The sequence below is a fragment of the Gopherus flavomarginatus genome, chromosome 8 (assembly GCF_025201925.1).
Source record: "Gopherus flavomarginatus isolate rGopFla2 chromosome 8, rGopFla2.mat.asm, whole genome shotgun sequence".
In the NCBI taxonomy this organism is placed as follows: domain Eukaryota; kingdom Metazoa; phylum Chordata; order Testudines; family Testudinidae; genus Gopherus; species Gopherus flavomarginatus.
In genome coordinates this window covers 109,253,379-109,276,073 of record NC_066624.1, presented here as the reverse complement: position 1 = coordinate 109,276,073, position 22,695 = coordinate 109,253,379, and the positions used below count along the sequence as shown (strand labels likewise).

Here is a 22,695-nt window from a genome sequence, read left to right as displayed (position 1 = left end):
GAGGTCTTAGTAATAACAAGGTCATCCTAAAACACGCCGGCATTAAAAGTTTTGCTGAGAAATGGGGTGCCAGCTGTTTGTGTGAATTTTATGATGTGCAGATTAGAGAGGTTACAATGTAATTTCTGCAGTCTCTGTTTCTCCAGTGCTACTTCCACTTTATTTTTACGTCATCTTCAGCAGAAGAGGAATATTTGAGATTTTAGGACACTTTTTTTTATTTTCCCAATAAAATCCCTTTGCCTTTGTCTGTGTTCTAACACACACACATACTTTTCCCTTTTGGAAACGTACCATGAAGTGCTATACTGAAAATAAACTGTAATACATGTATGACCAGTCACTTCATTGTTCTTTATAGCTCTTCTCTCCTATTCTTGCTAGAGCTGTTCTCTTCATGTAGGGGTTTTGTTGTGTTAAATTGTTTCATAATAGGACTACTCTATTGCCCAAACTATTTATTGGTCCGATTGCTCCAGAGGGGAGAGGGTAGTTTTCAGAGGAATCGGCCAATTAGACTAATGATGCCACCATACAAATTGCAAAATTCCACTTAACTGACAAAGCTAAGGATGTGGGGACACTGAGCTGTTTGGATTACCTGGAATTTTAAATTGAGGTATTGTATATGCACTTGCTGGGCCTTCATAATTAGCCAGTGAAACACTTCATTTGCAGTTTTCACATTCACAAATGGTCATTTTGATTATCTGCTATAACTTTCCTTCTGTCAGGTTCTTGAGGTGCTTTGTCCAATTAAGCAGTTCCTATTTTACAGTCATCTTGAACTCTTCTTGTGGCAGTGTCTTTCTCCCCTCGCAATATTTGATGTCTTTCTGCCCTTGCTGAGGCTCCTTCTGGACTTTCTATAAAGCAAGCCTGGAGCAGAGGATGGCAAACTGGGGACTTCCATTTGAGTAAAACTGCTGCTACCCCATTAATTAATCTTTAATTCATCAGGCCTTCTTTTGATGATTTAGAGTCCATACTTCTACCTCAACTCAATTATATTCTGAAGGTCGTGTAAAAAATAAATCCAGTTGATCAGATTTCTATTGAATTCCTACTGTGCTGAGACATGTAGAGTTGTAAAAGTTACACTAAATTTAGGCAAGCCTTGTTTGAAAAATGTGAAGCCTTTGCTTTACACATGCTTTGGTGGCTCTGTCATGCTATGAACTAATTTACTAACTTTGAATGTATTTTGCAAGATTCCTTATTCTTCACACTTAATCATGCTTTTGCAATGACTTCCTCCTTCAGAAAATATGGAAACAAAGCTCTTCAGAAAGTCAGTATTCTGTATTATTTACTCGTCTTCTTGTGATCTGAACCACAAATAAAGCCTGTTTTGATTTGTGTTTTAAATGCTGGTTAGTAAAATCCAAATGCAACCAGAATAATCGAGACTTCTCATGTCAGTTGTCAAACTCATTCCATTGCTGCCTGGCCTCTTCTGCTAGAAAATATGACTTGTTAATTGAGAGCACTGTTTCCTATTTTAAATGATTGGTTATTAAAATCTTCTTGACAGCACAGCTGTGTGAAGGAGAGAAAGAAATAAATGTGTGTTGGAAGGAGTTGAGTATGTGATTGAGATGATTACAGTGAGATTGGTGGCGACGGTGGGTTTGCCCAAGAAACATGAGCAAAGTCTTAAACCTTGTAGATGATGTTGATTTTGTAGTAATTATTTAAAGGGACTAGATTGGACATAAGCCATTTTAGCTCCTGGAATGAGTGGATATTTAAACAGGTATCATGTTTGTATTTCTTTTAATTATACTCTGCTTCTATTTCTTGTTTGAACTTTTTAGTAATTGCAGGCAACTTGACCTTCCTTTTCATATGTTATGGATGTCACAGTGCAGTTATACTTTAGCATATGGCAAGTTTGTGTATCTAAAATATTTGTAATGTAGTGCAGATTTTAGTGATTTCTAATAACATAATTGGCTACCCTCATTGCCCAGTTTATGAATTTTTTCTGTGGTGTTGAGATACTTCATTTGTTTGGAAATAGCTTTTCTCATGTTACATTTTTAGTACAATATTGGAACAGATGGGTTCCCAATGGGATGTAATAGTTTTGGGTAATACAGAGTATTATGTATCTGTAGCAGTTATATAGCTTTTGCCAAGTTTTCTTACTTGATTGCTATCATTTTTCAAAAAGAAATGCTACCGAGAAGCAAACAAAATGTGGGAGAAAAGAACAAGAACTTTTGGAAAGGGAAATGTCTAGAGCAGGGAACCCCAAAATGTGGTACTTGTAATCATTGGTGGTAAGTGACCTTGATGTTCCATCATTCATTTCACAGCAATTTTTAAGAAGGTTGTACATGCACCAGTGAAGTTTGGGAGTTGCTGGGCTAGAGCATCACTGGGTCTTATGCTGAGTCTGATTGCTTATGGCATAAAGGCTTTTTGAAATTGTATGCTATGACTGCAGGAAGCATAGAGAAGTTTATTTGATTCCATTAGCATCTACAAATTCTTGAACATCTGAATTGTTCTAGGTGTTGAAGAGCGTGGTTAATCCAGGATGTATCTACTTGGGTACAGAGTCAACTATTTCAGGTGTGTTCAAGCTAATTCAGTCTGATTTTGAGGAATCTGAGCTATGAATTCTCTCACCCTTGGTAGCAGAACCATGGATGGAGAGAGTGATGGAAGGAGGAAAGGCAGGGACAAATGAGGAGTCTTCCCTGCTTGAGTTTCAGCTTGGTTTTGGAGGGGCTGGAAAAGCTTTGAGCAACAGCCTGTGAATTGGAGCTGTTCTTCACTGTAGAGGTAGCTGTTCCATTATTGTCACTTCCCTTTGAGAAAGTAGGGTGCCAACCTCTCTTACTAGACAGCTGCTCAGGAATCTGTTTCTTGACTGAAAGAATTATGTCAGTTATCACCCTGTATTGAATCTTCCAGCTGAGATGGAGGGGAAGGAGGAATGTTATTGATAAAGTTATATAGTAGTAATTCTCACAATAGCTGGAGTCTTCCAGTTTCGTAAACCGCAATCAATCTAGCTTTAGTCCTGTATATGATGCAAACAGTGCACTGGTTCCCTTGCTGGTTGATCTTTCTCATAATGGATAACCAGACGTCTTTGCAGATTATTTTAGATCTGTCAGCATGTTTTGATACAATTGAAGACAAAATGTCATTGACATGTCTGCAGGAATGGATGAGGTTGCTAATTTGTGACTCCTATCTTTCCTGACTTGTTTATCGCAAAGATGCATTTGCAAGCTTCTTCAGGGTTCTAGTTTGTTGCCTCAGCTGCCCAGTGAGAGGCTGTTAGGGAGAGGCTTGTGCGGTGTGTGCTGCCTTTGGTGTGTGTGTGAGATACCCCTAGCTTTGTTTCAGTTTTATTGGACCAGGATGTGTATTTGAGTGATTCACTCAATGTCTAATCAAGATTAGGATTTAATATGACTGATACCATAGCTCTCTGATATTCAACCTAGTTTAAACTAACGTTATCCTTTTAGACTATGGGAGGCAGTCAAACAAAAGGGCAGCAGTTCTTCAGTCTCCTTTGATTATGTGAGTGTGTGTCTGCTATTTCTCACTTAAGTTCACGGCCTTGGTGTTTTAATTGTATATCCAGGTAGCGGATTTGTCGTGACTTTTCTTTTTCTCCCATCCATGCATCATGAAGGCTGCAACATTTATATCCATTGTGGCCTTTGCTACAGTTAGTCATAGTCATACCTTGAGCTTGGATTACTGTAATGCACTCTACATGGCATTATACCTGAAGACCATTCTGAAACTTCAGCTTGCACGGAATGTAATGACACACTTAAATAGCAGTGCTTCCTTCAGAGGCAGGGGAAGAGGGGGCACTTTACTCCTGTATTCTGGGACCTGAACTGGCTTCCAGTTTTTCTGGGTATAATTCTAAGTGATGGTTTAGATGTATAAAACTCTAATTAGTTGGGTCCTGTCTACCTTAGAAGCCACCTCTCATCATAAGATATGCACAGTTGAGATAAGCAGAGGCACTCAGGCTCAACAATCTCCTGGTTGAGCCAGGAAAAATCTGATGGCAGGGCATTTTCAGTAAGGGATGTCCCTCTACTTTGAAAGTGACCTTCATGACACATTGCAAGACCTTTTTGTTTTGCCAGTCTTTCAAGAACAGACTGCGTTGTTGGGTGGGTTCTGTGAAGGTTAAAGAAATAGAAACTGTTGATCCTAATGTGGATAAAAAAGTTGCTGCTGTTCAGTTTACCTGGTAAGCTTTGTGTTTGTTCTTTTAACTCTAATGTGACTAGGATGGACATGTTTTATAATTGACAATGAATAAATAAAATGTTGTTAAATTTGTTTTTTATCATGCACAATAATAGTTCGGGTTGACTGGAGAGTTCTGCTTTGGTAAATGTTTGCCCTTGTTTAGACATTGAAGAGGTGAAATGTCATTCAGTTTGTTGAACAGGCAGCTTCTCTAAAGGAAATTAGGTTTGACACCAAACAACCTCTCTTGCCTTTGGTAGTACATAGACATTATTGTCAAGAGTTAGGGTGTGTAAGGAAACCATATGTTCTGGGCTCTGTCCTTTGGTCTTTATAAACACAAGATTTTCCTTTCACCCTTTAAAAACAAAAGAACAAACAAGCCCAGAAACTGTAACTACATGATTTGACATAATACACCTTTTATAGACTTGATGCTGGTGACCATTATTATTTTATATTTATAACACCCAGAATGTACAGAGTACTGTCCATACATACGAAGACCCAATCCCTGACCCAAAGAATTCAGTCAAAGGTCATTTGACGATTGTTTCTTTCTTCTTTTGTTTTTTTCCCCTCCCTTCAGATTTGTCACGGAACAGACTCTCGGAACTTCCTGCAGAAGCTTGTCACTTTGTTTCCCTTGAGAGCCTTAACTTGTACCAGAACTGCATTCGTTACATCCCAGAGGCCATCCTGAACCTACAGTCTTTAACGTTTCTAAATATCAGGTATCATCACATTTAAATCTTGATTTTAATATCCATATTATAGACTCTAGCAACCTTTGGAGCATTAGAAGGTAACACAAATATAGTCTATAACCTATGTGTCTTGATATTGCATGCCATCAGATTCACCAGTCTGGACCAGTCTCTACCAATTACCTCAATGAGGAGACATCAGATAGTAATAATCTTAATTTTTGACACTTCTGGATTTGTGTTAACTACCTGAAATCTCCTTTTGCATGCTTGCTCCAAATCTTGGCAGCCACTGCTCCTTTGTGATCTCAAACTTATCCCCTCTGGCCAGTATTTGAGGGAATAGGAAAGATAAATTACCTACTTGTCCTCATTAACTGGATTCCTTTTGCCGTCTCTCTCCAACTGATTTTTTCATGCAGGTCTGTAATGTGAAGGGATTTGTTTTTTGTTTTCTCTTCTTTCCTATGGGATCTTTAAATGACAGCTCTTGAGGTTCTGGACGATAAATTAACTTTTCTGGGTATTATAAGTAATGAAAGAAGAAAGATGATCTTGTAGACAAAGCATGGGATTGGAACTCAGGAGATCTGAATTCTTGTCCCAGCTCTACCACAGGCTTACTGTGCGATCTTGGGCAAGTCACTGCACCTTTGTGCCTCACTTTCCCCATCTATAAAATGGTGACAACTACCTCATAAGGGTATTGATTGATGAATGTTTGTAAAGTGCTTTGAGATTTTCTGGTGGAAAGTTCTATAGATATGAAAGGGCATTTATTAGTGATACTAACACCAGCACCTGTTTATTACATGTTCTTCTTTCTCCTTTTGCTGTGTGAAAGACCCATGAAAATGGCTAACAGCCCGGCTATGCAGGGGAAATGGTAAAAATAACTGTACTCAAAGTGTTGTAAAATTCTCAAAGTAAATAAGCTAAAAATCTACTAATTTTAGATGTAGTAGGTTTTAAAGATATTTTCAGGTATAATTTGTTGTTTTTAAATTGGCAAAGTCCCTTAAACTGGAGTTGCTGGCTTTTCTTTGCAGCTGAGATGATGTTAATAGTCATACTTAATTTCCAATTATGATCTGCTAGGATGTGAGGGCACTTGTAGGTCTATAATAAAATATTCTTGCTTCTTATTGATAACAGTTGGGTGTTGATGAACAATTGTGAATTGTGCAATAGTGCTAGTTTTAAAAACAGCAAACATCACCTGTAACTAGATTTTTCTAATCCTTTGGGACTTTTTCCTATTGGCTTTAGTTAGTATGTAACTCTTATTATTTCCTTGAGCTCCTATGGTATAATCAAAAGTTCAGGCTTGAATGAGGAATGGGTCAGGTAAAGAAGTAGAAACGAGCTGTGGCTGAAGTAGTGCAGACAGATTCTGACCCAAAATAAATACATCAGTTTCAGTGACTAAAGCCACGTAGAAAGCCTTTGAATAAGGTAGCTACCTGAGTAGCTGGGGGCCTCTCTTTTTTTAATCACTACATTAAAGCAAGCAACTTTAGCTCAGTTTACACTGTTTATATCAAATCTTTGTGATCCTGTTTAGACTTAAGTTATCAAAGCAAAGGTCAATCGAGTGATTAAGTATTATTCAGAGAAATTGCATCTTTGAGTTATATAATGTCAGAAAATGGATGTCTGAGTAGTTCTCCATATGTGAAGACTTTTTATAAAAGATGTCTGTACATTTAGGTATTTTACAGTACATCTTGAATGCAAAAAAAAAAATAGTTTCATGCTTGCTAGATTCCTAAAATAAAAGAAATGGACCAATGCTAGTAAAAATGCTGTTTTAAGAGACTGTTTTGAAAATAAGATGTCTCAGACTGACATGGAGGAGATGACTAGCAATTGTGCAAATTGCTCAGAATTCTTTTTTTCAAAAGCTCGTCGGCATATGGAACAAATTGCTGAAGTCAGAGGAAGTAAGCAGTGTAAATCTACTCAAGATAGAGTTGGACAGTCTCTTTTTGTATGTGAATAAATAGAGAGCAAGGATAGAGCCAATAATTAAATATGTGACGCTGAGAGAAGTAAATGTTTCTTGGGTTTGTAAGTTACATTGAACAGATCAAGCATATTTCCTTTTTTAAAGCTGGTGTAATTCAGAAGTAGTTTAAATTGAATTAGCAATGAAAGCATAATACTGCTTTTTTTCCTTTTGATGAAAAATGAACTACGTTAGCAGTTTTTAACTTAAAAAATACTTAACTTTAAAAATAATGGCCATTGACCATGTTTTAACTACAGTTTTAATTGTGAATACCCACCACATGTGTATTTCAGAATGTAATCTATATTAGCTGTGTATGCAATAAATGTTCTTGAATGCACAGTATTGATTGCACAGTATATTGTTTGTCTATGCACCTTAGGCATTGTGTAGGAGCACTTTTTTGTATTTAAATCAGTGATGTAAAATACACATCCAGGATTTATTGTCTAAAAATATAGAATCTGGTGCTATCAATTTCACTCATTCTTGTTGGTTTCCTTTCTTGCTTTGAAAAGCAAAACCTTGCTCTTGTAAATAAGGGCCATTGCTCCTTGAATAACTAGATAAAGATAGCAAATTGTCCTATGGCACCTTATAGACTAACAAATGTATTGGAGCATCCCACGAAAGCTCATGCTCCAATACATCTGTTAGTCTATAAGGTGCCACAGGACTCTTTGCTGCTTTTACAAATCCAGACTAACACAGCTACCCCTCTGACACTAGATAAAGATAGGAAGTTATTGATAGTAAGCTGGGGGGTATGATGGGTAACTAATAACTGACAAAGACAACCCAAAACTTAGTTTAATTCTAACTGTACGGAATCGCTCTCTTGTGAAACAGAGACCAGTATTCTTTGGACAAGATCTAGATATATTGGTTTAAAAGAGAGAAGACTGATTCATCTGTTAGCCTTTTAAGTATCAACACTTATTAGCTGTCAAGAAGTGTCCCAAGAAAGAGAAGTATTTAATTGCAGCTTCTAATAAAGTACAGGGAATTTTCCTTTGAGTACATTGCACTGGTAGATTTTAAACAGTTTTTTACAAAAAATAAATACATATGTCTATCTGGAATAAAATGTAATTTCCTGACCTGTAATATAAACGTGTTGTATCCTATTATTGAAGGTCAACTGTATACTTCAGTCTGCATTATTAAAACCAATGTTTTAAGAGGTATGCAGAACCCCTGTTCACAAACTAGTAATGATTTTAGTTAAGAAAAAAAAAATGTTTGCCTTACATCTGGTGTTACCCCTTTGTCAATACATTTTGCTTATCTTCCTTTTTTGCTTTCTGGTGTGCATTGTAGGAATAGGATATGAGTCAGAGATGGATTTCCTATTGCTGTGATCTTTAACAGGTGTATTTGAAATTATTATTATTCCTTGATACCAGCTAACATTAGTTCTCAGGAGTAGGATTTTGTAGTGGAAAATTTAGACTCCACACACTAAGAAGAACAATGCCACTTTTGATAAACTTGAATTTAGTATCTTGTTAAAACCTCCTTAAGGTAACATTAACTTTTCCCTAGTTTCCCAGTCATTTTCCAGTCTGATTGCTTCCGTTTACAAATAAATCATAGCATTCTCGTTTTATAAACCAACCTCTTCCTGTCTGATTCATTCACTGAGGTTGCAGTCCAGTTACATGACCTCATGTTTGCTTTGATGGTTATAAATTATGATGTGTCAAATACTGGATTGTAACATGTCCAAATTCATTGTGACAAGGATTTCTTAAATGCTTATCACCATGATAATTGGCCCTATTACAAATTAAATAATGAAAACACACACTTAAAATTTCTGCTGAGCAAGTAATATGCTCATTCTACCTTAACGCTGTTCCCCACATGCTAATCCACAGTAAAAAAAATAAGAAAATGGTGTCTGCATGATGCCTAAATATGGCCAGACTCTGAAAGAGGAAGTAATCTCCAGGGCCTAAAAGCCTCCAGAAATGCCCTATCCCGCCATCCCCATGAGTAGTAGCAGATTCAGAGCTTCTGTTTACAACACATCTTGGTAAAGCAAAGGATAAGAAAGATGTGTAAAGAAGAGACTGCGAGATACCAGCTCACTTGTAAATGTGTCTCAAAACTGACATGATGCTCTTACATCCTGTCAAAATAGAGTACCTGATTTTGAGATTTTCTTATGTTGTGTTAAAATTGGTAAATGGTCTCGTCCCACATTCTGACTTTTTTTTTTTCCTACCCAAAAGTCGAAACCAGCTTTCAACATTGCCAGTACACATGTGTAGTCTACCGTTGAAAGTTTTGATAGCAAGTAATAATAAGTTGATCTCACTACCTGAAGAAATTGGACAGCTCAGGCACCTGACAGAGCTTGTGAGTATATACTTATTGTTAATGATTGCTCCTCAGTCCTTAATTTATAAATGGTTTGCTCTAGTGGGTTTAAATTTCATTGAGATGAAATAACTTTATTCAACCGAGGGAGGAAGGATGGTCCAGTGATTCGGATACTAGCCCAGGACTCGTGAGACCAGGTTCAATTCCTTGATGTGCCACAGACTTCCTGGCTGGCTTTGGGCAAGTCTCTCTGTGCCTCAGTTCCTCATCTGTAACATGGGGATAATAGTACTGCCCTACCTCACTAGAGTGTTATGAGAGTAAATACAGTTTAAAGATTGTGAGGTGCTCAGATACAAGAGTAATGGGTTCCAGATAAATACCTCAGATAGAATCAGGATAGAACTTTGTTTAAACAAATACAGTGCTACTAAGACATTCACATTAATTTATCATATATTCTGCGTTCCAGATAAAAGTTCCGCATGGCTCCCTGCCATACACATATTATCCTATAAATAGAGTATACAGTACTATATTAACTAGAGTCTGATGTCCCAGGATCTCTCCATATCTGGCAGAGACAGTTGCAAGTGGTGATATATATGACATTATTTGTTCATAGAGTATAAGGCCGGAAGGGACCAATAGATCATCTGGTCTGACCTGCTATGTATCACAGACCATTGATTTTTGCCCAGTTACCCCTGTGTTGAGCCCAGTAACTTGGGTTAGACGAAAGCTTTTCAGTCTTCAGGAGACTAACTGTTGTGTGCCACAGGCAGAGAACAGGAGAGAGTGAAGTGCCACCAATGCCCCTGCAGTCTCAGAGAATTGGTTAAGTGGGATATGCCCAAACGATCCTAGTAGGTAATCTGTGCTCCATGTTGCAGAGAGAGGCAAAAAAACCTCAAAGGTCCTTCCTAATCTGACCAGGGAAAAATTCCTTCCCAACTCCAAATCTGGTGATCAGGTACCACCTCAGAGCACTGGTCCACCACCTCCGGCATCGTATCTCTAGCTAAGGTCAATTCCTAATGCTTCACAGAGGGGTGGGGAAAAATATAGAATACAAATGGTCAGTTGTTCATTGGGGAAAAAATTTCTTCCTGACCCCTGTAGCAACCCTCTGAAGCATGAGATTTGATTATCTTAATGCAGAGCTGCAAGTGTTATGAGCATGTTGAGTGCAATGCAGAGCTGTTCTCTCCATGGCCCATCAAGGGGAGGGAATGAACAGGGGGATTCGTAGACTCTAAGGCCAGAAGGGACCACCATGACCGTCCAGCCTGACACACCCTCCCTCCAGAAACTGGATTAAAGCATTTATTTTAGATAGATACTGGATATCATGGTATACACTCCAAGTGATGGTGAGTCCACCCCCACCCCTGGTAAGATGTTCCAGTGTTTAATTATCCTCAATGCTAGGAACTTCCATCTTATTTTAAGGTTGTGCTTGTCTAACTTCAGCATCCAGCAATTGGATCTTGTAATGGCCTGGTCTGCAAGGCTGAAAATCCCCCACTATTAGATAACTTTTCCATGTAAAAATACCTAGACACGGTGGTCAGGTCACCTCTCAGCCTTCTCTTCAATAAACTGAATAGATTAACCCCTGTAAGATTCACATCATAAGATTTATTTTTCAGTCCCAGAATGATTTTTGTCACACTCTTTCAGACTCTCTCCATTATTTCCACATCCATCTTGAAGTGTGGACACCAGAACTGGACACAGTATTATAGTATTTGCAATGAATGCAAGCTCTAGCTGGAAATGTTGCTCTGATTCATTGAAGTTCTACTTACTTCATTTTCCAGCTGTCCTAGAGATGATCTGGGGTAGCTCACTCACCTCTGTAGCTTTAGCAGCCTTTACCCAATTACAACAGTCAGACAAGGCTGTTGGATGTCAATTGTGAGGAACAGCCTAGCCCTCTGAGGTACACTTGACATGGACATCAGTTTTCATGAAATGTCTATTGGATGAGCTTTACCTGACACGTTAGGCTTGAAATTGGAGTTTTATTTCTCCTAGCCTCCCCTGCCCCAGCAAGACTTATTTTAAGGGAGTCTTTATTTGTCTTGACGTCCTGATCTTAGGGAGTGATATTTTATAGAGGTAGCCATGCCACCAACTACCCCTCCTGAGACATGTCGCTAGTTGGTTTGCAATGGCTTACTGAATATTTGCAGGTGTCCTGCATATCTGCAGGACGTTCCAATTAACTGCCACCCAGGGATATTCTTGGTGGGAATTGGTCGCTCCTATACAGATAGCTATCTTATTATTTTTTTAAATACTTCAGCTTTTAATTTAGTTTTTTCAGTGTGTTTATGAACTTGTGGATTTAAAAAGCAACTAGACAACTTGACATGTTAGAGACAATTACAATAGAATCTTGATAAGTGTGTAACTCATATTTGGGAATGGCACAGAATTACAAAAGTACACCTCTACCCCGATATAACGCTGTCCTCGGGAGCTAAAAAATCTTACCGCGTTATAGGTGAAACAGCATTATATCGAACTTCCTTTGATCCGCAGGAGTACGCAGCCCCGCCCCCCCAAGCCCTGCTTTACTGCGTTATATCCGAATTTGTGTTATATCGGGTCACGTTATATCGGGGTACCGGTGTTACCTGTATTCTTTAATGGGAGAGACAAGGAAGGCAAGGTAATATCTTTTATTGGACCAGCTTCTGTTGGTAGAAGGACAAGTTTTTGAGCTTCACAGAGCTCTTCTTCATGCCTGGAGAAAGTAAGCAGAGTATCTGAGCCAAATACAAGGTGGGACAGATTGTTAAGCATAAGGGATTCACACCTGTACGTTTCAGTCCTACAAGCATATATTCTTTAATGATATACTCCGAGTATTCCTCGGGTGTGTGTACATTTGAGATTTGTTTTTAAAGCTTGGCATTCAATAAAAGACAAATAGTGAGAAGTGATGTGCACTGGTAGAGCGAAGGGCTACACCATATAACTCTACTAGGGCTTCTCACTTTGTTCCCTGGCTGCCTGCTACATATGCCTGCTAATGCCCAGATGCATGTGAGGTTAATATAATTTTTGGGTGAGTTATTTAGTCTGGGCTGTCTTTTGTATTGGCAATGTAGTATGTATTTTATCCTTTTGTGTGATCTAAATGTTGTTGTAACATTGCCTAGAGATTTTGAGGATAGGCCCTTGAAAATATCCAGATCAAGTAAGTGACAGGTAGTGCGTTTCTCCAGGCTCTCCTGCTTCAGAGTCTGTGGAGGAATGGGAAATGGGCAATCTGTGGAGGAAATTTATGCTAACATGCTAGTTTGTTAACTTAATATACATGTAAATATCATTATGCCTTCACTTTTTCCATAATGTATAACTTGTCTAAAGAGCTTTTATGATCTAGTGTCATTTCTCCTGGGTTTGTTCTTTTCTTTGCTCTGCTGTTGTTGGGAGACTGAAAAAATTACTTTGTGACTCTATTTCCCCATCTGTAAAATGGGGATAATTAATACTTTGTCACAATGCTGAAACTTAATGAATGTAAGTAATGTACTTTGACAATCTTAGGTGTCATAGAAGTGTTTATTTTTGTCAAGTTTATAAATAGAACGCTGCCTGTCAGGGTTAATGTACATATACCTACCAAACCAGAAGGCAGGAATTGCCTATTAGCATTGGGATTTATTTAAACAGGTTGACAGTATCAAAACAGTGGCTCACTTTGTAGTTTTGTATTGCAGGATGTGAGTTGTAATGAAATACAGACAATACCTCCACAGATTGGCAGTCTGGAGTCTTTGCGTGACCTGAACATCAGGAGAAATCATTTGGTGCATTTACCTGAAGGTGAGATCAGCAGATAAGTCTGTCATATTTAACAACCGAGATTTTTGACACTTTTATTCTTTTTAAAGCTTCTTTTCTTAAGAGCTAGTAGTAAGCATACTGTTTATTATAGCTACTAGATTGAATGTTTGTTTTCTGTCTCCAGAGCTTGCAGAATTGCCTTTGATTCGATTAGATTTTTCCTGCAATAAAATCACAACAATTCCTGTTTGTTATCGGAACCTCAGGCATCTTCAGACAATCACACTAGATAACAACCCTCTACAGTCACCCCCTGCACAGGTGAATTAAAGTTTGGAATTAGAATGTTTGCTATTTTCACTGGAGGATGTAAAGTGAGATTAGAAACTGAATGGTTAAAACTTTCTTTTGGGAACAATAAGATTTTAAAGAACCTGTGTTTCTTTAGAGACCTTAAAGTAACCCATGGCAGAAATACTCTTCCACTTCTCTTAATTTAGTTCTCCTACTGGTAGTAAGTGTATGGTTACTGCAGGAATTCCTTCGTTAGCCTGTTGAATAAAATTCTCATTGTACAGTATAAGTAAAATAAGCAAGTGGCTCTCGAGTGGAGTAAGCTTTGGGGGTGAGGAAGAGCTATGAACAAAAAACATTTTTGAACCATTCTACTGTTGAAGTAGTGAACTGGAAACCTAAAAGTGCAATGCATTTTCATTCATTTTACAGGAGCCTGCAGGCTAAATACAATGTGGTCAATGGCTGACTTCATCTTTAATATGTATGTATAGCCCTGGGGAATGACCTGCTCCCTCTGAATCAGAGTGGGAAGTGCTGTGACCTATGGTTTCCATAGATTCTGCCTCCATATTAAAGATGAAGGGAGTTAGAATTGGCTTCACTTGATTCAATTAGGCCTGGCTCTTGGCAGCTAGGTTGGGCAAGGTTTGGATGCCTCTGCTGTAGTTCCAGGTTTAACCCCTTACAAATACATATAGCTCTTTGTTCACATAGGAGATCATTAACATGATAAACCCTTATGAGCAAGCTTACAGAAAGGGCTCCACACAGTCCAGATGTTTTTGGAAAAAGCTTCCATTTTTTTTTATTATACATATGTTCTGTGACACTTCAATATGATGGTTTGTTTGTAATGGGAGAAGGTTCAAAAATGGATGAAGAGCTTTAAGGATGCTGTAAGGATGTTATAAGGTCACAGTAGCTAGTTAATGTCTGTACAGTGCTTTGATGAAATAAAGTGCTAAATATGTTTATGGATTTCTTTTTTGTAGATATGCATAAAAGGAAAAATCCACATATTTAAATACCTGAACATAGAAGCATGCAAGATAGCTCCAGACTTGCCTGATTATGATAGGAGGCCCATGGGATTTGGCTCTTGGTAAGTTTGTGCATATTCTGTTTGATGTGGATTGGGGAAAACTTGTCTACTTTCCTGAATTCAGAAGAGGCAGAAACTAGGTCCACTGATTGTTGGTTAGTGTACATTTCACCGATGATAGTGGTCTTGAAGAACATTGTGGTGTGTGTCACCCTGTGAGCTGCTCTAGCAGGAGTCCAAGCAAGACAGTTTAGAAGGAAAAATAAAGTAATATCACAGTTCAGCCAGTGCTAAAGGGCACACCCTCTCGAGGAAAAAAAAAGTTTGGTGTCTTCAGGCTATGATAGAAGGAAGTTCTATTTTTAAGACATTAATCTATGTTTTTACTTAAAATCTTAGGGTTTTCCCAATATCTACTATAGTCTAACATTGTTGTGATTTTTAATCTTTTGTACAGGATTATATAATTGTTCTGCTGTAACTACAGGTATAAGTGCTGATCTCATCCCATTAGTAAACTGTTTTATTTTTGGCAGGTTTTCATTTGGCACAAATGTTTAATACAGTAACACAGGTATTAGAACGGTCAACCACATCAGCTTCTAAATTAAGATGTCTAGGGAAAAGTAGGAGTACACTATATATTTATACTACACATTTAAGAGAAAAGCAAAGTAATGAGGTAGGAGTCTAGCTAGAAGAAAAAGAATATATTCTCAGTGATCATACAAACTAACACCAAGCCAGAGGGAATATAGATCTGTAACGTGCACCATGGGCTGAACACGATTCGTGAATAAAACAAAGAAGCCAGTGCAGTTGTACCAAAGATCTATGAAGGAGAATTTATGCCAAGAGGCAGCTCCTCATCAAGTTTAGAATCCACATTTGAAAAGCACCTTTCCAGATGGGGTCAACATGAATACTTTCTGAAATTCATTTCTCTTTAGAGTGTAATCTCATTGGGACAAGGACCCACACCTAGCATAATCAAGTGCTATTTGAGACAAATAAAGTTGTGGCATAGAAATCAGAGTATGTGATTCTAGCCTGTATATGACGCAGGTGAGGCAGCATTTGGAATACTGTTTGGATTAAAATTATTTAGGTCTCCTGTTAGCTAAATTTATAATGCTGTCTTAGTTTCTTATTATAATAAAGTGCATATTGCAAAAAACAAGCTGATACAGGGATCTAAGGAGCATCTGTATTCAGAAAGGCTAAGGAAATTAGGGCACCCTTATTGTGACATAAATTGCCCAGTCCAACCAACTGTATCTAAAGCTATTGATCTCTAGTGTAGTTTTTTTTTTTTGAAAAGCCCAAAATCGATAAGTAGAGTATGTGTTTACTGAAAAGACTTTTGTTTCATGTAATGAAAGAATTTACATATTGTATCATTACACTCAGTACCAACATAAAAGCTTGGGCAGAACCCATTCACGATGCTTCCTCCAGATGATCGATTTCACTTCAAGCTTGTGTGGACTGGCTTGCTTTTGTCCATGTCTCCATCCCTGCCAGGCACCATGAAAGTAGATATATCTGAAGTGGATAAGAGAGATGGCATAGAACTCTTTGTTCATGTGCTGATTATATCGCTTACCAGCAGGGGCGGCTCTAGCTTTTCTGCTGTCCCAAGCACAGCAGGCAGGCTGCTTTCGGCGGCGAGCCTGCGAGAGGTCCCTGGTCTCGCAGATTTGGCGGCATGCCTGCGGGAGGTCCGCCAGTCCCGCACCTTCAGCATACCCACCGCCGAATTGCCCCGAATCTGCAGGACCGATGGACCTCTCGCAGGCATGCCGCCAAATCTGCAGGACCGGGGACCTCCCACAGGCGTGCCCTCGCAGGGACCGGCAGGACGCCCCCCCCCGGCTTGCCGCCCCAGGCACATGCTTGGCGCACTGGTGCCTGGAGGCGCCGCTGCTTACCAGTCTCTTTTAGTGGCTCCCGCAGTGGCTTCACATGCAAATTGAGCAAATATGTGTGGAAGAGACTAGGTTTCTGCAGGAACCCACATAAAGGAGCCAATGGAGGAGATGAGCTGCTGCCCAAAATCAGAATTTCTTCTAGAATTTCTGAGATGAAACAACAGAACAACTCATGCACAATATAGTGTACTCCAGTTAATGCCCATAAGCCAGTCAACAGAGCCTTTGGTCAATGATATCAAAGACTACTGACAGAACTAAAACTAATCAGCATATATACCTGACCTTTGTCTTTTGCTCTATGGAGGTTATATAGTGATCCTGGGCAATTTGAAAAAGAATGGAATTAAACCTGAGTTGATGTAAAGCTGGTTTTAAAACTAGTGTGACAGTTACCAAGCTAGCTGCATCACAATCCTTTCTTGGAGCCTCACTGAGTGCACCCCAACAGGTGTCAGGCCTTATGGCTTTACCCCTGCTGGGGTGGACTTCATTGAAAGTGTGTGCCTGTGGCTGTCTTATCTCTTAGGCTATGTGTGCACTGCAGCTGGGAGGTATAATTCCCAGCTCGGGTAGACTTACATGTGCTAGCTCTGCTTAAACTAGCATGCTAAAAGTAGCAGTGTGGCTGCATGGGCAGCTGCTTTGATTAACTGCCTGAGTATGTACCTAAGATTCAGAGGGATTATACCCAGGCAACTAGACAGGAGAAAATTTTGGCTTCTTTAGATATAAATATTTCTAATTGAGAATTTTGCTGCTGGCCCACACTGCCCTTTTTTTTATTTTTTGGACTCATGTAAAGTTATCCTAAACACAATACTAGTGCCCTCTCCTGTGTTTTACCCAGTTTGTAAAACTATTGCTTTATTTAATTGTTACTACCATTTTCAATAGAGAACTGGTTCCCAGCCTTTCAGACGATTGTATCAGTTTACCAGAATAAGATATTGACTGTACCAATCAGTGTCTGGAGACTCCTGTTAAGTTATGTGACCTTTAACCTTTGGGCTGTTCCAGACCAATCTCTTAGCTGTGAGACTGAAATGTGGAGCGCTCAAGCTCAACATTGGATCATGCATGACTGAATGGAAAGGAGGCAGCAGTAGTGCCTCACAGGGGCCTAGCACTAGGTTCAATGTTGAGGTAGGGAGAGTAAGTCTGGAATGCGAGACATAAAAGTTTGAAGTACTGGTACATGGATCACTGGAGTAGGAATCATTTGTACTGATTAAGTTTTGAAAGACTTGGGGAGTTCTATTCCGTGACTAGAAAGGAGATTGACGTATATGCATGTATTACACTGTGACTTCAGAACTCTGGCTAGGAGTGATGATCTCTTCATGTCAGTGGCACATCTTGTTCCCCTTATTTTTATGGATACATTTATTTTCATTACAAAAAGGTACTTTAGACGCTGCATTTCAAAGAGATTATTGCACATCTCAGGTGGTTAGCTACTCTACCTTCAGCTTCATGCATTATGCATTAGAACCCAAGCATGCTGTAAAAATGTACTGCCCACTGTCTTATTGCTTAATTATTGCTGCTCGCAGCCAGCTAGTGAGTGAGGAATAGGATCTGCAGTCCTTGCTGATTTCTTAAAGGCTGTTGTCTGTAATAAATGTATAAAACCCTGAGCAGTCAGTAACCCTCTGTTTTCAGATTTTCCTGAAAGTCCTGGAGACAGGCTGCATCTTTCAAATTCAGAAGGAGGGGAAAGCGTGGGAACTGGGAACTGTAACTGTGAATTTCTGATTTACCAGATGGTCTCAGGGATGATGAAGTATTTTTCAAAAGCTATAATTGAATAGGAGGGATAGAATATGGAGAAAATAGAATCAAACAGTATTTTTCCTTTCGAATTAAAACTATTGAATTTTGATCTTCAATTTTAAGTGCTCATTGCAAAATTGGTTTCTCTCTAGATTCTCAGAATACTTGATGTAGTCATGATTAAAATGGAATTATTGTAGTGTGTCATGTGGGAACCAGTTTTTCATTTTATTTCTCCTTTTATAATTCCAAAAAAACAGTGGTTTTGATCCAGTATTAGGTGTTGTGAATTTGGCTTAAATATGGCCACTATGTAGACTGTTACATGTGCTACCTGAAGTTTTCTTTCCCCAGCTGATCTTTAATTGAAAAACAATCTTACCATTGTCTGTATAATGTATAGTACTTTGTTAGGAAATTTTTTTGCCTTAAAAGTAGACTACAATGTCTTGTAGCTTTGTATTCCTAGGGCCACTGTATGCATTGTTAACTCTTTCTGTAGAACAAAAGGCATGACACAGCTAATACATTTAAAAATCCAGAGGTTTTTTGTTTTTTTTTTTTAACTAAGCTGGGCAATTTTAAGATTATTTTTTTCTACTCTCACCCAAAAGAAATAAGCTATGGTTCCCTTCCCATCTTTGTTGCTGAAGGATCCCTAATATGAATATTATTTTTGTTTAGCATCACTGAGTTCCATTTTTTCCTTTATTCCAGATGCCATCCCCAGACTTTAGTACATGGCGTAAATCTTTTACGAACTCAGAGGAACAAACATAATGCTAGATCCTGCATGTTGGTCCTTACAGTCAGAGCCCCAGTAACTTAAATGAGGCTCTGTGTAGGGTTAAGGGTCTGCCTATGAATCCTTTTGCCGATGTGTACATAAAAATAAGCATATTTCCCTTCTGCAGCTCTTGTTCCCTCATCTTTTATCCCTTAGTTCTTCTTTGAGTAACGTCCCTATGGGTGCTCCATTTCATGTGTGCTCACACCCTTTTCTCCTAGAATTGGAGATTTTGGGTTGCAGTGTCTGTTCAGCCCATACGTATTTCCTCATGCCCCGCTCTAAGGCTATACAGTGCTGTGAGCGAAACACCCTCGGTTCTTTCTCAGCTGCCTTGGCCTGAGATGGAGCATTAGTGTGCCTTACTTTGAAATCTCTTAGCGTTTAGTTATTTTAGTTACATTTTATTTAGGTATTTAGGGGATATTTCTCTTGATCCCTTTCCCATTTTGGAAGTGGGGGAGCTCCCCTTGCTAGATGTCATTGCCCTGGGGTATGCCAGGATCTCTGGGCTTCAAACTGTGCATCTGTTGCCAGGAGTGCATCTTGGTCAGCAACAGGCATTTCTGTTGTATCTGCTGCTTTGGAAAGTCTGATGTCCCACAAAAGTGCTCCCTCTGGTCTGCATTTAAGAGTGACTCAAGAAAAAATCAGCAGCTGAAACTGAGACTCTTAATGATGGAGCATTCCCTCCAATTGACCTCAGATACAAGCCAGGAGTACACCCTTCCCCCTCCGGACATCAGTTGCTGAGTGAACATGATGCCCAGTCAACTTCGTCACATTCACTTGGATCTACCCAAGGTAAATCCATGAAGAAGACCCATACAGAACTGAGTCATTCTCCACAGGAAGAATCCACTTCAAAAAGACTTTGGTCACTGCAATGCAAGACTGCTGCAGAGACCTCTTGTCCCACTCTGAGTATGTCTGAGGCTGAAGACACTCTCAGTACCAATCCTGTGCCTGGGGCTCCAGGCTCAGCAGAGAAAAAGGGCAACAAGCATGCCTTGGTTCTGAAACCTTCAGTGCTGCACAAGCAGGACAATGCATCATCGAAGCTTTCCACCTCTAAAAGATTGGTACCCAGAATTCTTTTGGTACCATCAACATCTAAGACTGCCTCAATACTGAGAAGATGTTGTGCCTCTCATATGGTCTGAATGCCTCCCAAGGCCTCACATCAGTACTGACTACTTCAACCAGAGTGAATTTACCAGAGCAGCGTATGGCCTCGGTACTGACAACAGTCCCACTCTTCAAATCCACCTGGTACTAAAGGAGTTCAGATTTTCAAATGATCTACTTGTTTCGGAGGAGCCGGAATCTCCCTTGTTAGTTGATAGCAAAAGGTTCAGTACCGAGACAAGCATGGTCACTGCAGTAGGACCTTTTCTAAGTACCACTTGACTCCAGTGCCTTCACAGAGTGCTGGGGCTCCCCCACTTGAAGAAGAGGAATTTTCCTCCAATTCAGATATTTCAGTCCAGGGTTCCCTGATGCTTCATACAAGGAATTTCCAGCCTGACACTTTTTTGACAACAGTGGGGATTTGTACCATAGATAGCCCCATGTTCCCCCAACTTGGTTTGAGCATCAATGGTTACCACCTCCAATGCCTTTCTGACCTCTCCAGTGGCCATACTGGGTTTCTTGGACTGCAGATCATCTGCAGTTGTCACATGCCCGGAGTCTCTCTCATGGGAAGTATAGGGGGAGAGGCTCCAACTGCTTTTCTTCCGTTACCTCAGGTACAAGAATCCTTAGAAGAGCAGAAAGCCTGGACAGATAAAGAAGTTTCTTCCCAAACAAATATTTCTTCTTCTTCCCCAGGTGAAGCGGTTATGCGTTCCCAACCAACTATATGGCTGGTAACTTCAGACACATCCAAGAGTTAATGAAGCACATTTCAGCTTTCCTCCAGATCCCTTGGAAGAGGTCACAGAGTCATAACATAAGTTCCTGGACATCCTCCAATGGATTCCCTCCACTTGAGTTGTCCTGCCTATTAATGAGGCTCTGAATCCTGCCAAATCCATCTGGCAGATCCCTGCAACGATTTCACCAGCTTGTAAAAAGGGTCTATAAAAATATTATGTCCTAGCTAGAGACTCCGAATTCCTGTTCACCCATCCAACACTGAACTCCCTGGTTGTGGAGGCAGTGAAAAAACATGGCAAGCAACACTGTGCAAAGACCACACCGTATGATAAGGACCAAAAACACCTTGATCTATTCGGCAGAAAGACCTACTCATCTGTGACTCTTCAATGTAGCATCACACGCTATCAAGCTCTCATGGCTAAATACAATCATTCAAGTTATAGCAAATTCACAACCTTTACTGAGCATTTGCTGGCTGATGAGCATGACCAGTTTCAGGCTATTATTAACAAGCGTCAGTTGTTAACTAAAACAAAGCTAAGGGCCTTATTGAACACAGCCAACGCTGCTGCTCTACAGTAGTAGTCATGTGGAGGGCTTCCTGTCAATATCTCGATGGCTGGCTGTTTATGGGCTGGTCTTACAATGAGGTTTTTGATGCCATAAAGACAATGAGATCCCTGTTCCACCAGCTAGGGTTAAGCACAACATCGAGAAATCCCCTTTTAGCCCCATACCGAGAATAGATTTCATAGGCGCCTCCTTGGACGCTACACCAGCCAGGGCTTATCTTCTTCTCCAACAGATTCTTGATGTTAGCAAATCTTGTCTCAAACATTCAAATCGGCCTACAGACATAAATAAGAAGTTGTCTTCAATTACTTGGACATATAGCAGCCTGGCAAATACCATCACAATGTTTTCAGGGCTGGCTCAGGATTGTTTATACTCCAAACAAACACAACTTGAACAAGGTAATGTCAGTTCCTTTCCAGGTCTTAGTCTCTCGCATGGGGATTCCATTTGTTCGGTCTCCTCCCTCCATCATCATAATGATGGATGCATCTGTGATGAACTGGGAAGTGCGACAGGTATTGTTGAACAGTAGGAAAGATTCCACAAAATACACTTACCTCCACAAGTGGAAAAGATTCAGCATGTGGTGTGTCTGGAAGTTTTTCACCTGTTCTTTCTTCCCCCTCAATCATCTTTGATTATCTCCTATTGCTAAAAAAAGTTAGGATTATATATGAGCTCTATCAGGGCATATCTACACTTACGGCAGAGTGTTCGATCCACTGGGGGTCGATTTATCATGTCTAGTAAAGATGCGATAAATGGACCGCCAAGCACTCTCTCATTGACTCCAGTACTCCACCAGAGCAAGAAGTATAGGCAGAGTTGACGGGGGAGCAGCAGCAGTCGACCTGCCACAATGAAGACACCATGGTAAGTAGCTCTAAGTACGTCGACTTCAGCTACGCTATTTTCTTAGCTTAAGTTGTGTAAATTATACTGACTCCCCTCGCCCCTCCCAGCGTAGACCAGGCCTCAGTGTGCACTTGGCAGCTGTAACAGCCTTTCATTCAGCAGTTGAGGGATTCTCACTTTTCACCCATCCTACAACTGTAAGATTCTGAGAGGACTGGGAAACTCCCTCAAGTTAAGAAACCCATTCCTATCTGGAGTTTGAATGCAGTACTTCGATGCCCTATGCCCCCCGTTTGAGCCAATGGTTACCTCTTCCCTCATTAATTTATCTCCGGAGGTTTGTCTTTCTGGTGGTTATTACCTCTGCTTGTGGGATTGGAGAAATAGGGGCTTCAATGGCAGATCCAACATTTACACTATTTTTCAAGGACAGAGTTTTGTTACATCCACACTCA

The 22,695-nt window shown here is 39.8% G+C and overlaps 1 protein-coding gene across 8 annotated transcripts in view; it reads left to right on the top strand.

Annotated features, from left to right (window-relative positions):
• The window catches only part of LRCH3 (leucine rich repeats and calponin homology domain containing 3), a 107,802-nt gene that overhangs the window by 37,663 nt on the left and 47,444 nt on the right, over positions 1–22,695 (top strand). For all 8 annotated transcript variants that reach the window (XM_050963795.1, XM_050963794.1, XM_050963790.1 and 5 more), the window contains exons 2-6: positions 4,832–4,976; positions 9,198–9,324; positions 13,026–13,131; positions 13,277–13,413; positions 14,382–14,491. In XM_050963795.1, the coding sequence (XP_050819752.1) occupies positions 4,832–4,976; positions 9,198–9,324; positions 13,026–13,131; positions 13,277–13,413; positions 14,382–14,491 (625 nt within the window). The remainder of the gene's footprint in view (positions 1–4,831; positions 4,977–9,197; positions 9,325–13,025; positions 13,132–13,276; positions 13,414–14,381; positions 14,492–22,695) is intronic.